This window comes from Mirounga angustirostris, unplaced genomic scaffold (genome assembly GCF_029215605.1).
Source record: "Mirounga angustirostris isolate CCGP_5_RB_7025 unplaced genomic scaffold, mMirAng1.0.hap1 SCAF_1, whole genome shotgun sequence".
NCBI lineage: Eukaryota > Metazoa > Chordata > Mammalia > Carnivora > Phocidae > Mirounga > Mirounga angustirostris.
The window spans coordinates 210,614,098-210,627,532 of record NW_026991709.1 but is presented as its reverse complement, the minus strand read 5'-3'; the positions used below and the strand labels follow the sequence as shown (position 1 = coordinate 210,627,532).

The following is a 13,435-nucleotide window of genomic DNA, read 5'->3' as shown; positions in this document are numbered from 1 at the left end:
AGCCCTGAAGGGAGACCAGGAGTCCCTGCTGCTGGAGGGGCTGCCCGGGAACCCCCAGCCCCACCGCCTGCCCCTGGCTGGGACCACCTTTCAGCTGCGACAGGGGCCAGATCAGACGCAGAGCCTAGAAGCCCTGGGACCCATAAATGCATCTCTCATCGTCATGGTAACGATAGTGGGAGCAAGGTGCCGGAAGATATTAGCATCCTTGTGGGGACCGGAGCTTGGCTTCCACTTGATGGCCCCCTCCCCCACCTCAGGTACTGGCCCGGACAGAGCTGGCAGCCCTCCGCTACCGCTTCAATGCGCCCATTGCCCGAGATGCACTGCCCCCCTACTCCTGGCACTATGTGCCCTGGACCAAGTGCTCAGCCCAGTGTGCCGGCGGTGAGGTCGGGGTGGGGTCAGGGACGGGCACCCGTCCCCTGGGCTCACCTGCTGGTCCCAGCAGGGCTGAGCGGGTCTCTTGGCCACCCCCAGGCAGCCAGGTGCAGGCCGTGGAGTGCCGCAATCAGCTGGACAGCTCGGCCGTGGCCCCCCACCATTGCAGCGCCCACAGCAAACTGCCCAAGAGGCAGCGAGCCTGCAACACGGAGCCCTGCCCGCCAGAGTGAGTGCCCGCGGGGGTTGCAGGGTTAGGGAGACAGAGCAGGAGTGGCAGTGCTCCCAGGATTAGGGTGACAGTGCTCCCCAGGGTGGGGTCAGGGCTCTCCTGGAGGGGGAGTCAGAACCATGACGCTCCTTAGCCTAGTCGGGGGAAATCCCGTCTCCAGCGGTGTGATGCACCTCCCCACCCCCAGTGCAGGTGCAGGGTGATGACACTCCACGTGCGCACTGGGGGTGCTCCCTGCAGAAGCGGCAGGCATGCCTGTGCCCGGTTCCGTAAAGATGCTGGCTACTGGGGAGGAGGAGGAGGCTATGCCAGCACCCCGGACTCGGGGTGCCCTCCCTGCATACTCTCTCAGGCCCGCCCCCTCCCCACAGCTGGGTCGTAGGGAACTGGTCGCGCTGCAGCCGCAGCTGTGACGCGGGGGTGCGCAGCCGCTCGGTCGTGTGCCAGCGCCGAGTGTCAGCCGCCGAGGAGAAGGCGCTGGACGACAGCGCGTGCCCGCAGCCGCGCCCGCCAGTTCTGGAGGCCTGCCAAGGCCCCGCTTGCCCGCCCGAGTGGGCCGCCCTGGACTGGTCCGAGGTCAGCCGCCCCTTCCCGCCCCCGCACAACCCGCTCTCTGTGCAGCGGCGGGTAGGGACCGGGATGCCCATAGTGGGTGCCCACCGAGGCACCTCTCCGCAATCACAAGCCCCTCCTGCTAGACCTAGTGCCCCCGCCCCCGCGCGCGGGGGCGCGCGCGACCGGTCCAAGGTTAGCTGACCCCTCCTCGCCTCCCTCTGGACCACCATCCTCCCCCCCACCCCCGTGCGTGAGGGGACTGGAACGCCCAAGAGCATGAAACCCCTTCTCCGACTGCAGTGCACCCCCAGCTGCGGGCCAGGCCTCCGCCACCGCGTCGTCCTGTGCAAGAGCTCTGACCACCGCGCCACGCTGCCCCCTGCGCAATGCCCGCCCGCAGCCAAGCCGCCAGCCACCATGCGTTGCAACTTGCGCCGCTGTCCCCCGGCTCGCTGGGTGACCGGCGAGTGGGGCGAGGTAGGCCGGCGCCCTGGGGGCGGGGGCGGGGGCCGCGGCGGCCCAGCCGAGGCTCAGCAGCGACTCCCCGCAGTGCTCCGCACAGTGCGGGATCGGGCAGCAACAGCGCGCGGTGCGCTGCTCCAGCCACACGGGCCAGCCGTCGCGCGAGTGCGCAGAGGCTCTGCGGCCCCCGGCCACGCAGCAGTGCGAAGCCAAGTGCGACAGCGCGCCCCCTGGGGACGGCCCCGAAGGTATGCGGGACGGGAGGCCAAGGGGCACCCAGAGGGCCTTGTCCAGAGCGTGGGAGTCCTGACCATTGGCCTGGAGCACCTCCAACCACCGCAGTGCCTTTCTCTGTCCCCTCCAGGCTCTTCACCCTCTCCCTGCAGACATGTATTAAGTGCTACTGCATGCCAAGCTCTTTAGGCACCTGATCCTTCTGGGCACCCAAACTCAGGTCTTTCCCGCAGCCACCTCCATGACCCTCATCCTGTTCATCTCCACCTGTACCATCAACTGCCGAATTTTTTTTCTTTAATTCAGAGTTTCTCAACCTTGGGCACTATTGATGTTTTGAGCCAGATAATTCTTGGGGGAGTGGGGCTGCCCTATGCCCTGTAGGATATTCAGTAGCGTTCCTGACTTGTGTCCGCCCCCAGTGGTGACAAGCAGAAATGTCTCCAGATCCGGCCAAATGTCTCCTGGGGAACAAAATCGTATTCCTTTGAGAACTGCTGCTTTAAATATGTCCTTTTTTTTTTTTTTTTCCTACCTAAGTAAATTTATTTTCCATACAGGGCAATAGATCGCTTACTCCGGGCACTGGAACCAAACTGCCCGGATTGGGCTCCCTCCTCTGTGCCTTCTAATCTGTCAAGGGGGATAAATAATACACTCACTTGAGGGGGGTGCCGCATGAGGGAGATGGAATAAAACAATCCACGTGAAACCCTTTATTAGGCACCAGGCCCTGTCCTACATCACTGGCCAAGTGGGAGCCCGCATCATTGTCGCAAACAGATGGTCGATTACCGTGAACACAAAATACTCAAATACCCTAAAAAGGAGCGACTTCTCTGGAGCTCAGGGTCCTCCGTCTATTACAAAGGATAACGAGCAAGGATTACAGCCCCAAATGGATCAAAAGGATAACTGAAAGGGAATACTTTTCTCGTGATTTAATGCTGGGTCTGAGTCCCAGACCCAGCACTGTCTCTCTCTCAAAGTCCTCCAACAGCCTAATGACCGATTTACAAGTCCCCCCCCCCTTTGAGTTAGTTATAAGCTCCCTTTGAGAAGCGAGGAAACTGAGACAGAAAAGCTAGGAAGCTCAGTGCAGGCTGCAGACGCGCCCCTGAGGGAAGGGGCTCTGAGATCTGATCACTCCCTCCCCCCCCCCACCCCGTTCTCCCGCCCCACTCCAGAATGCAAGGATGTGAACAAGGTCGCCTACTGCCCCCTGGTGCTCAAATTTCAGTTCTGCAGCAGAGCCTACTTCCGCCAGATGTGCTGCAAAACCTGCCAGGGCCGCTAGGGGGCGCGCGGCCCCGGAGCTATACAGCTGGGCGCTGGCTGGAAGGGACCCGGCCCGCAGCTGGCCAGCCTGAAGGAGCCCGAGGGGGCGGGAGCTGGGAGTAAAGGGTGAGACGAAGCCGGAAGTTATTTATTGGGAACCCCTGCAGGGCCCCTGGCTGGGGGATGGAGAGGGGCTGGCCACCCCAGGGCCCCCTCCTCATCTCCTCTCCCAGTTCATAGTGAGACCCCCTCCAGGGTGGGTTTGAGGAGGGAACAACTGTTCGCCCTAGCGCCCTTTTCACCCACTCCTAGGGAGCCCCCAATACTGCCCCCCCTTTGACCGGAATATGTACTGTGAAGAGTGGGGGTGGGGAGGGGGTCTGCCTGCGTCCTGCCCCCAGCACTGCCCTATCCCTCCACTCTGAGCTGGGGGGGAGGGGGGGAGGGGGAGGGTCTATGTCCGCTATGGGGAGGGGGATTAGCACCACCCCCCTGACACCCTCCCCCTGACCAGACTAGCTACGGGCTGAGGCAGAGTTGGCAAGATCCGCCCCAACCTCTGCCCTGCCTGCCCCAGGGGGACCCCGACATCCAGGCGCCCCCATCATGGTGCTACAGGCCCTGCCCTGGGGCCCACACACCCCTCGCCAGGAAGCCCTCCATCAATAAAGTTCTGTCTTGTGTAGATTTCCGAGTGTTGGTTTGTGTGCGTTTCAGTGTGTCTGAGTCACACGCAGTCCCCACCACCGAATGGAAGCGGCCGTGCCCCCCTCCCGCAGGGGGTCCCCATCAGTCCAAAGGGGCCTGTCACCAGCACAGACGACAGCCCAGTGATTTTACAGCTTCTCAAGGAGGGACTCAAAGCTAGCCGGTCTGACACCCGCCGTCCCCGGCCACCCCATCCCCAGGCCCTCGGCAGGCTCCAGCCGCACGGGGCTCCCGGGCCTCGCGGAAGTTCCTCAGCCTCCCGCCATCTTCCCATCTCGGGGGGCCTTTGCTGGAGCTGCTTCCTCTGCCAGGTGTACCCTCCCCTCCCCTTTTCACCTGGTTAACGCCAGCTCACCCTGCAGCCTCAGCGTCCCCTCCGTGCAGAAGCCCCCGCGGAAGCCTCCAACAAGGAGAAGGTGTCCCTGCCTGCTCATTCGCCGGGGCCTGGAGGCATTGGGGCGGTGGGCAGGCGCCAAGCCCTCGAGCAACCTCGTGCGGGAGATTCCGGGAGAGACGCGCTCCTCCCCCGATGTGGCCCACTAGGGGGCGCCGCGCCTTGCCAACGTCCCGGCGCGACGCTGTGTACCGCCCGGAGCGCAGGGATGCCCGGGTCCTCGCCTCCCTGCCAGGCTCCCAGGGTCGGCGTACGCCTCCTCCCCGCTGTGTGGCACGGGAGGTGACAACCTGTCCGAAATGCCACTTCCTAAATGTCAAGAGGAGACCGGGACGTGGCCCGCTGCTCTCCCAAGATCGGGACATGGGCCAACACTTGATGAATCCTATGTGTGCCGGGCACTGCGGCGAGGGCCTGCACCCCCGTTTTATCAGAAAGTGGGGGGCCCCGGAAGTAGCAGGGCCGGGGGGTATTAAATCCAGAGCTGACACCCCAAGTCTGGGATCTAACAGCTGCCCCCTGGTTCCTGATAACTTCCACTCATGATGTGTGTCGTCCTTCCCCCCCACCCCCCCCCCGACCCCGACCCCGACCCGCATGGCTCCCCACTGGCCTTTCTGGGGAAAAGACCCGCAGAGGCGGCTCTGGAAGAGGGAGTTTGCTTAGGGACGCCGGAACAGTCGCACATCTGAAGTGGTTTTGAAGAGACCTGAGCAGCCCAAGTGCTTCCCGAGGTTGCTCTGAACGAGCAGTCAGTCCTGCAGCCAGCTGACCTGCGTGCTATTTGCTGCAGCCTCTGTCCGCGGAGTTGGAGAAAGGGCCTTTCCGGAGCCTGGCAGCCGCTGCCATCGATCCTCGACCTCTCCCTTCAGGCTCAGAGCCCCAGACGGCCAGCATCCTCAGCCCCAGGGCTGCAGCGGGAGCTCTCTCCCCGCCCTTAGCCCAGCTTCCCTCCCCTGTAGCAGTGGCCCCTCCCGCTAAAGGAAGTGGGAGGGGGGCTGTTCTAAGAGGAACTAGGGCTGGGAGTCTGGTGCAGGAGCAGGAGCAAGGCCATGCCCGAGCCACCCCCCAGAACACCCTGAGCCTCTACCCCTGCCACGACCTATCCAGGTGCTCCCCAGAGGCCCGATACAACCTCCGACCATGGTAAGTCCTTCAAGGGCGGGCCCTGAAGTGCAGGGGTGGGGGGCACCAGCCGGGTGGAGGTGCCCTGGATGCCACCAGTCAGAAGGTGGGGCTGTGGGGATGGGCACAGCAGACCCTTTGGGGGTCCCTCACTGTAGCTCAGGTGCCCCCAGCATCCTTCACCAGGGACCAAGCTCACATCTGGTGGTGCCAGGATGCCAGAATGGTGATGGGGGACCAAGGATGGACCAGTAACTGAAGGACAGAAGATGACCCCGTGGAATCACACGGTATCTGCAGGGACAAGGACAGACCCCTTTCTCGGGGCTTCGGGAACCAGTTTCCAGCCCAGCTGGGTCACTCATCTTCCCGTGTGGCCTTGGGCAAGTCACTTCCCCTCTCTGGGCCTCGGTTCCCACATATGTCATATTTGGAAGTCAGCTGAGATGTAGAAGGTGGTCGGGGAAACTCTCAGAACTTCAGAAAGTCTATGGGTTCCACCGCTCTGAGTCCACAGCTGGGAGCAGAAGCTGAGTCGAATGGGCAATGGGGGGCAGCGATGGTGTGGTGACATCCTGCCTGTGTAGGGGTGGTCTGGTCGTAGCAATCCCAGAAACAGAAGACGGGGAGACCCGGCCTGGCCATACCACCACTGGTACCCTTCCGAGCATGTATGGCAGGGGATACTCTGCGGCCAGAGGTGTCACCACCCGGGTGAGGTTGAGATCTGGTGATGATTAGGTGACAGGGTTCAGGAGACTGTCACTCACACAGGTCTAGACCCAGCAGCATCATGGCACACGTGAAGAGAGAGCCCGGGCTGCTAGAAAATTTGCCCCCACCGCTCCTTCAAGCCACTTCAGCTTTCATTTTTTGTCAGTCTGTCAATGACAGCATGTGGCAGGGACAGTCACAGAGCCAGTGGTGACAACTGCAGTCTTCCTGGCAGCTGCAGCCGGCAGCTGACCAAGGTGGAGGAGGCTGGGTGGTAGACCAAGCGGCCCGGATTGTGTTAGTCTGAGAGAGAACCTCTCCTGACTTCAGAAAGCCGAGGATACATTGGGCATCACTGGCCAAGGACCCCTCTGGGTAACTCACAAACCAAACCATCAGCTAGAGCTCTGGGCTTGGGATGGAAATTCTTCAAAGAAGGAGCCAAGCCAGGAGGGCTCAGGAGATCAGATGGACAGACTTTGATCAAAAGAACACAGGAAATGATTTGCTACTTGAAAGAAAAGCAACCCCTCCCAAGGAAGCCATATGAAATGCTTAGTCAATGGTTTGCTACGCCGACGGGCTGTGAGAGGGGAGAAGCTCCCCCAAGAGGACCACGGAGGGAAAAGAAAAAGAGCAGACCCCATCCACGAGGCTAATACTTCTATCGAGGGGTGCTGATTGCTTCCTGGAGGGATGATGACAAGTGCCAGGAAGAGTGTTGAAAGATTCAATGAAACAATGTCCATAAAGCTTTACAGAGCACCTCCTATGCACTCTATATAGTAACCATCACTGTGGGTGATGCTCGTTCATTGCTGGAGTTAGTGATGGTGGTGGGTGGAGGTGACTCCTTCTCAGTCGCTGTTGAACGATGGTTCTTGGGTTGTTGGTACCATTGGCGGTGATGGTGCTCATTGCTGTCTGTTGTTGCAAGTTGGCGGTGACTGTAGTTCTCGTGGGTGTGCTGGTGGTGGTGATGGTCGCTTTTGGTGCCAGCTAGTGTGGAATGTTTGCAGTTGGTGGTGGGTCGTTGTCAGGGTTGACCCATGGAACAATGGCAGTCGGTGGTCCCTGTCCTTCGGAGTTGGGTGGGGATGGTATAGCATCCTTTTGCTGTTGGTTGGTCATGTTGGTTTCGGGATGGCTGTTTCCATGGTAGCTGGCCATGTGTGGTTATTGATGGCTGGTATTGTGAGCGTGGGTGTCATGGCGGTGGGTGATGCTAGGGAAATTGGTGGTGCGATTCGTCATTGTTTTCCTGTTTGATGTTGACTGCTGGTGCTGGTACTGAGGTTCAGCAGTTTTTGTTTGACTTTGATGGCAAGGTGGGTGAAGGCAACAACTGACTGTCCCCAGTTGGTGGTGGTGGTGGTGGTGGGGTGAGGGTAAGGATGATTGTAAAGTACAGACACAAAGCAGGGAGACCAGTGATGTGGCTGCTTGGTCCACAGGCAGCAGCCGTGGGGATGCACAGAGAAGGCTGCTGGCCAAGAGAGAGTTGGGGTGGAGGACTCTAGAAGGACAAGGGTCGCCACCTGTCCCCTCCAGTTAGGCCAAAAGGAACCTGAGAGCCTTCCCCCCCCAAGGGAGGGGGGACCTCAAGAGCCTTTGGAGGCGAGGATGCTGTTTGCACAGTGCAGGGATGCAGGGTGTGGCCCCAGAACCCCACTGAGTCGGGGGAGGACAGGACCAAGGCTGCAGTGACACGCCGGGGTGGGGGGTGGGGGACAGGAGCTGGGGGCTGGTCCCAGCAGCGGCTGCCATGGCAGCTTCACATCTCTTCCCTGCTTGCGACCACAGCTCGCAGGACCCCAACGAGGAAGGAAGTGGCTGTTTCGTTAGTCTCTCCATCTGGGGCTCTTCTCATCAGCACCCAGGAGCTGGGAGGCCAGAGCAGTTAGGGCAAATTGCAAAAGCTCCCACGTCCAGCGTCTCCTCCTGGCCTTGCACCCTGAGCCTGTGGGACCGGCCAGCTTCAGGCTGCTGCCGCTGGGCATGGTGAGGACAGCTAGTGTTTCCGCTTCCCAAGCCTGACCTCATTGAACCTGCACGGCTAGCCGCCCCCAAGAGGCCTACAGCCCTCAGTGTTCCCATTTTCCCGATAAGGAAATAGCCATCACTGTTTCCAGATGAGGAAATAACCTTCCCTTCCAGGGAGGTTAGGTGAGCTGCTGGACAACCCAAAAGTGGCAGAGGATGTCAACTCAGTGACTCCTAAGGTCATGCTTTTAACAGCCACCTTGACCTGCAACGTCCTGCTCCTCCCTACAAGATGAGGGGCCGTGGGGACTTGGGGGTACTGACATGCCCCAAGCTGCCCAACCCTCCAGCCTCATTTTGACCTGGAATCTCCACTCCAGAGAAACCAGAAGCCCCACTCCACATGGCCTCTGTCTTAGACTGGGGGGGGAGTCTCTCCGAAGAGCCAAAGTTAGAAGTTACCTCCCACCTCCCACCCCAGCCCTGACTCTCTTTCACAAGAGCCCCATCAGGTTGAGTCATACTTGGCTTGTGGTCAACTGTGACCACAACATCTTCGTTGCACCCCCACCCCCAAGGAAGGGACTCAGAAATTCAGTTTCAACTTGATCTAGGAGACTTGGGAGCCACAGGGAGATGGGTACTCATGACACAGGGCAGGAGGCGGCAGTCTCGTCCCAACGGTACCTCATTCATTCCTTCACTCCCTCAACAAGCATCTATCCACCAGCTCCTATGTCTTCTGTCAAACACTGATCACCTCCACTAAATGCTCTTGGGGTCACCAGCTGCCATTCCCTGAGGCATCCAGTGCACCTCCTCTCTGCATGGGCTCACTGACTCCTCTCAGTGAGAGAACCAGTGGAGGAGGTTTATTATGGAATCCATTCTACAGATGGGAAAACCGAGGCTTGGAGAAGTGAAGCAGCCTCCCCGGGGTCACATAGTCAGTCAATATCAAGCCAGGCCTCACACCCAACTGGTCCCATGCCAAAATTCTTGACTGTCCTTCCACACACTGCACTCACTTGAGCAACACCCTCTCTCCCTCTACCACCAACAACCCATGGTTTTTGTCCTCACAGGGGGCTGGGAGTGGATCTGGAGGCTCCAGGTTCCCCAGGGGCAGGCCACAGAGAGACAGAATGGCAGGGGCTGCAAGAGGCAGAGGGCCACTCAGCTGGCTGGGGGAAGAAGGAAGGGACAGGAAGAGGAACCAAGTCCTTGGTGTCAAGAGAACCAGCCAGACACAGCCAGCATCAGAGAAAGGAAGTGGCCTTGAACCTCGGCCCAGCCTGAGGGCCCCAGGAGGGTAGAGACCAGACTGACCCCCCAGAGGAACCTCTGGACAGGACCAATCTTGTCTCCGCCCCATCTTCATCTGATCTGAAGCACCAACCCCAGCCACCTCTGACCTGCAGACGGGGCTAAGGGCGGCCATCCTCCCTTCCTGCTGTGTGACCTTGGAGAGGACAAGGAACCTCTCTGTGCTGTAGTTTTCTCTTCCACAAAGTGGACCTGGTCACAGTACTGACGTCAGCATGATAAATGAGGTCATTCGCGGAAGAAGCCCAGACCGCGGTGTAGCACACAGAAAGTGCCAGTGGGCTGTTAACTATCCTGATGATGGCTGTTGGTTACCATAGTTACCACCCGAAGCCCCACCCCTCAGGTCTTCAGAGAGAGGATCCACTTCCTGTCCCCCCCATCAGCGCCCCACCCACCCACTTCCCCACCGACCTTGGCTCAGAGAAAGAGCAGACCCCCGCCTGCAGCCCCTGGATGACAGCAGCCCACAGAGGATACCACTTTGCTCCCAGATTTCATCCTCCCTTCTCACCAACATGCTCTGGTCTCCCCATCTTGAAAACAGGAAACCTGCTCCCTGACCCCTCCTCTTCCCACACCATCTTCCCCTCTTCCCCTTCTCAGCCAGACTGTCTGAAAGCCATCCTCACTCCCTGTCTACACCTCCTGACCTCCCCATCTGGCTTCTGAATGAGGTGGCCAGTGCTCTCCACGGGGGCCCCTCTGAGCCTCCGGTGAGCTGGACACTCTTCAGTAGCTCGGGGGTCTGGTCGATGGCTCCCTGCTTCTCCCAGCTGGCCCTTGTCCTCTCCAGGTCTCACCGGTCCCGGATGCCTCCAACCTCCCAGCTGACGCCCTGCTCAGCCTCTGTCGTAGGCATCCTCTCCAACCCCTGCACAATGCCGCTCCCACAGCTTTGTCCTCCCCACCGCCCTTCCCACTGCACCCCGGGGTCCTTGGTGCATCACGCCCAGCACCCCCTTCTTATAACAGACCCCTTGGCAGGCCCCCTTGAAACCCTGCATTGAAATTCACAGACAGTGAAACACACCGACTCCCATCCTTTCAAAAACAATGTGATCTCCTGTAATTGAGAGGAGAAAGTCACTTGGAAGAAAATATGCACATAAAGATGAAGATGCTCAGGCCAGTGGCCCACGAATGCCCACTGGAGCCCCCAGGTGCTCACGTGGGGACACAGGAGCATCTAAATGAGCTGATGCCAAGTGACGCGTCAGCCACGTTAACACGATGAGCAGCTTGAGCTTCCAAAATGCCGAACAGGTCTTAGTGCAATCTGAGCAACACTCAAATCTCCCTTGATACAGGTAGTCTGGAAGATGGAGTGGGTGGCAGCCATGCAAAACATACCTAGCTTTTCTGTGTACACATAAAATAGCATTTGATCCTAGATTCCAGTGATTATAAACAGTTTTGTCACTTACATGAGCAGCTGGTAGGGTGGAGTGGGGGCTGCGGTCAAGGCAATAATTTGTGGGCCAATTTGGCACCTGCAGCCCAAATGCCAACCAGTCGTCCCCATTCCCGGGACGATGAAAATGCTCTCACAATTCTTACAGCGTCCCCAGGAGCCCTGCCGAGAATTCTCCAAGCTGCGGACAATCAAGGCTGAGTTCCTTTGCTCCGCATTCAAGGCCCTTCGGGACCTGGCCCTGGTTGACCTCCCTTCCATTCATTCACAGGCTATTGCACTCTTCGACTCGCTCATTCAAATAAGCCCTGACGCCACGTGCAGCCGGGCATTGCCCGAGCCCCCGCCCTCGGGAGCTTGCACACCACAAGATGCAGCCAACGTACAGGGTGTCCAGCATGTGGCCAGGGCTGCGGTGAGGGGCCCCGGAGGCTGTGGGGGTCCAGAGGGAACCTCCACCTGGCCTGGGGTTGGGGAGGGCTTCTTACAGGATATGTCACCTGAGCCAAGTGTGAAGGCCAGACAGGGTGTTCTGAGCAGAGGCCTGAGCATCAGCAAAGCTCGGAGGCGCCCAGGTCAGGGCCTAAAAGAGTGTTTCCCTGGGGGCCGAAGTTACCAGCACAGAGTAAGCGCCCCAGAATCTTTTGTGGGATGGCTGGGAGCGTGATGGGAAGCCACAGATGGGTTCTCAGCCCCGGAGCGAGGAGACCAGGTTTGCCATATGAAAAACTCAGTCTGACAGCTCAGGCTGGAAGCAGTTTGAAGGGGTTCGAGCCCCAAGCCCCCACATAGGCTCCCTCCTCTGCTCTCGGCTCCTGCTTCTGCACCCGCACACTGCCTGGCACACCTTTCCTCCCAGCTCTTGACCAAAGCCCTTCTTGACTTTCGAGGCCCAGCCCAAACACCCCGTGGGCCCCAGCCACTTGTGGGTGTAGACGCAAGAGCCTGGCCTTTGCTGTCAGATGGATCCAGACTCCAGTCCCACACCCTTGGAGACAACTGAGCTGGGTCCGTAGTCAAGTGTCAAATACTTCTCGAGCCTCAGTTTCTGCACCTAGACTCCCCTGAGCTGCCGTGAGGACTGCTCATAATATTGGCTTCACCGCCGGCCCCCCTGCATCAAGCATGTCATAGGCGCTTGGTGAATGTTAATTCCGTCCAGTGCCCCTCGCCAGGGGCCCGTCCTCACCATTCCTTGGGCTGGAGAGAAGTGCCAGCCCCTCACCCCATTTTGGATTTTGTACCCCAGAGCAGTTTACTCCCTCCCGTTAGCCCTGGAAAGTGAGGCTGCTTCTCCCATTGTACAGATGAGGCCACTGAGGCTCAGAGTGGTGTTGGATCACCCCACCTGGATTGGAACCCAGATCTACCCCCCACCAAAAACTGGCCTCATTTAATGTCTGTGGGCATTCCTCAATGAACCCTGCTCTGGCTGTCAGCATGTCCAGAATGTGACCTTGTACCTCCCCTGCTCAGGAATTCCCCAGAGTCCCCAAGAGAGACTGGCCCCTCCTCCACCTCTGTCCTCCACGCCCGCCTGCATCCTCTCCACCCCACGCACCATCTCTCTTCCCCAGAATCTGTGTGGCAAACACTGCTCAGCTTTGAGGACTTGCCTCTGATTCCCAGCATCCTTTGCTCTTGGGGTGTTCCTCTGAAGCTGGGTTTCTTTCTTTGCCACTGTTCCCTGTTCATCCGTCAGGTCATCCCTTCTAGAGCTGAGAGAGGACTCAGTCCCAGTCCCTGCCCTCCAAGAGCTCCTGGTCTGAGAATGAGGGGCTTCCTGGAGGGGGGCCATCTCATGTAGGCATGAGCACGCCTGCCAGGGAAGCTCCGGGCCGCCATCACTCACCTGTTTGCCAGACTCCTCCATGGCAGGGGTATAGTGAACAGAGCGCACCTGAGACAGCCAGTATGTTTAAGTGTCCGAGGCGCTGGATGAGCTCAGTCGGGCTGAAAAGAGAAAACATTCCAGGCAGGCTTCCTGGAGGAGGGGTCTGTTGGGGGAGAGCCTGTGTCTGAGTCTCCTCCCAGGGGCCTAAGGAAAGTCTCACCTGATTTAAAAAAAAAAAAAAAAAAACTGAGGGGGGAAATGAGAAGGGAAAGCTGTGGGGGCCGAGGAGCAGGGTCACGGCCAGCCAGTGGGGCACAGAGGACAGAGGTCACAGCCGGGACAGGCTAGGATGCGTGACCATGAGGGAGGAGGAGAGGAGGAGGAAGGAGGCCATCTAGAGGTGGAAGGGTGGGCAGCAGGTCAAATGCCACAGAGAAGTGAGAAGGAGGGTGAGTCAACCCCCACAAACAAGCCTCCCCCGGTGCCCTTTTCCCCTCCCACAGCCGCCGGAGCCCCAAGCACACTCTACCCCCCCCCCCGGGGCCTGGCATCCATGATAGTGGGACACTAGGTGGAGGGATGGGAGGACAGAGCCCCCTCCTCTGGGACAGGGAGCTCGGACTCCACCTCGCCCACCTCTCCGGGTGTCCCCGAATTGGGGAAGGAGGCTGGCCGGTGGCTGAGGTGAGGCGGAATCAGAAGGAGGTGATGGAGGTGAGCCAGGTGGGGGCGCTGAGACATCAGGACCACCCCCGCCGCGCCCTCCCCCCCACCCCACCCCCACCCCTGGCAGGG

The 13,435-nt window shown here is 59.5% G+C and overlaps 2 protein-coding genes and 1 long non-coding RNA gene across 16 annotated transcripts in view; 2 read left to right on the top strand and 1 right to left on the bottom strand.

Moving 5' to 3' along the window:
- Nucleotides 1-3,827, top strand: part of ADAMTS10 (ADAM metallopeptidase with thrombospondin type 1 motif 10) — an 18,921-nt gene extending 15,094 nt beyond the window's left edge. For 4 of the 14 annotated variants that reach the window (XM_064572103.1, XM_064572088.1, XM_064572097.1 and 1 more), the window contains 6 exons: nt 3-387; nt 485-610; nt 985-1,189; nt 1,469-1,645; nt 1,719-1,878; nt 3,052-3,827. In XM_064572103.1, coding sequence (XP_064428173.1) covers nt 3-387; nt 485-610; nt 985-1,189; nt 1,469-1,645; nt 1,719-1,878; nt 3,052-3,161 — 1,163 coding nt within the window. In that variant the 3' untranslated portion in view covers nt 3,162-3,827. The other 10 variants (XR_010405530.1, XM_045863157.3, XM_045863158.3 and 7 more) reach the window with 10 other exon arrangements.
- The window catches only part of LOC135361746 (uncharacterized), a 26,131-nt gene extending 12,696 nt beyond the window's left edge, over nt 1-13,435 (bottom strand). Inside the window, exon 1 of the long non-coding RNA XR_010405559.1 lies at nt 12,659-13,435. This is a non-coding gene — a long non-coding RNA (uncharacterized LOC135361746). The remainder of the gene's footprint in view (nt 1-12,658) is intronic.
- The window catches only part of MYO1F (myosin IF), a 33,154-nt gene continuing 24,991 nt past the window's right edge, over nt 5,273-13,435 (top strand). The window contains exon 1 of the mRNA XM_045863163.3: nt 5,273-5,390. Within this exon, the coding sequence (XP_045719119.1) occupies nt 5,388-5,390 (3 nt within the window). The 5' untranslated portion in view covers nt 5,273-5,387. The remainder of the gene's footprint in view (nt 5,391-13,435) is intronic.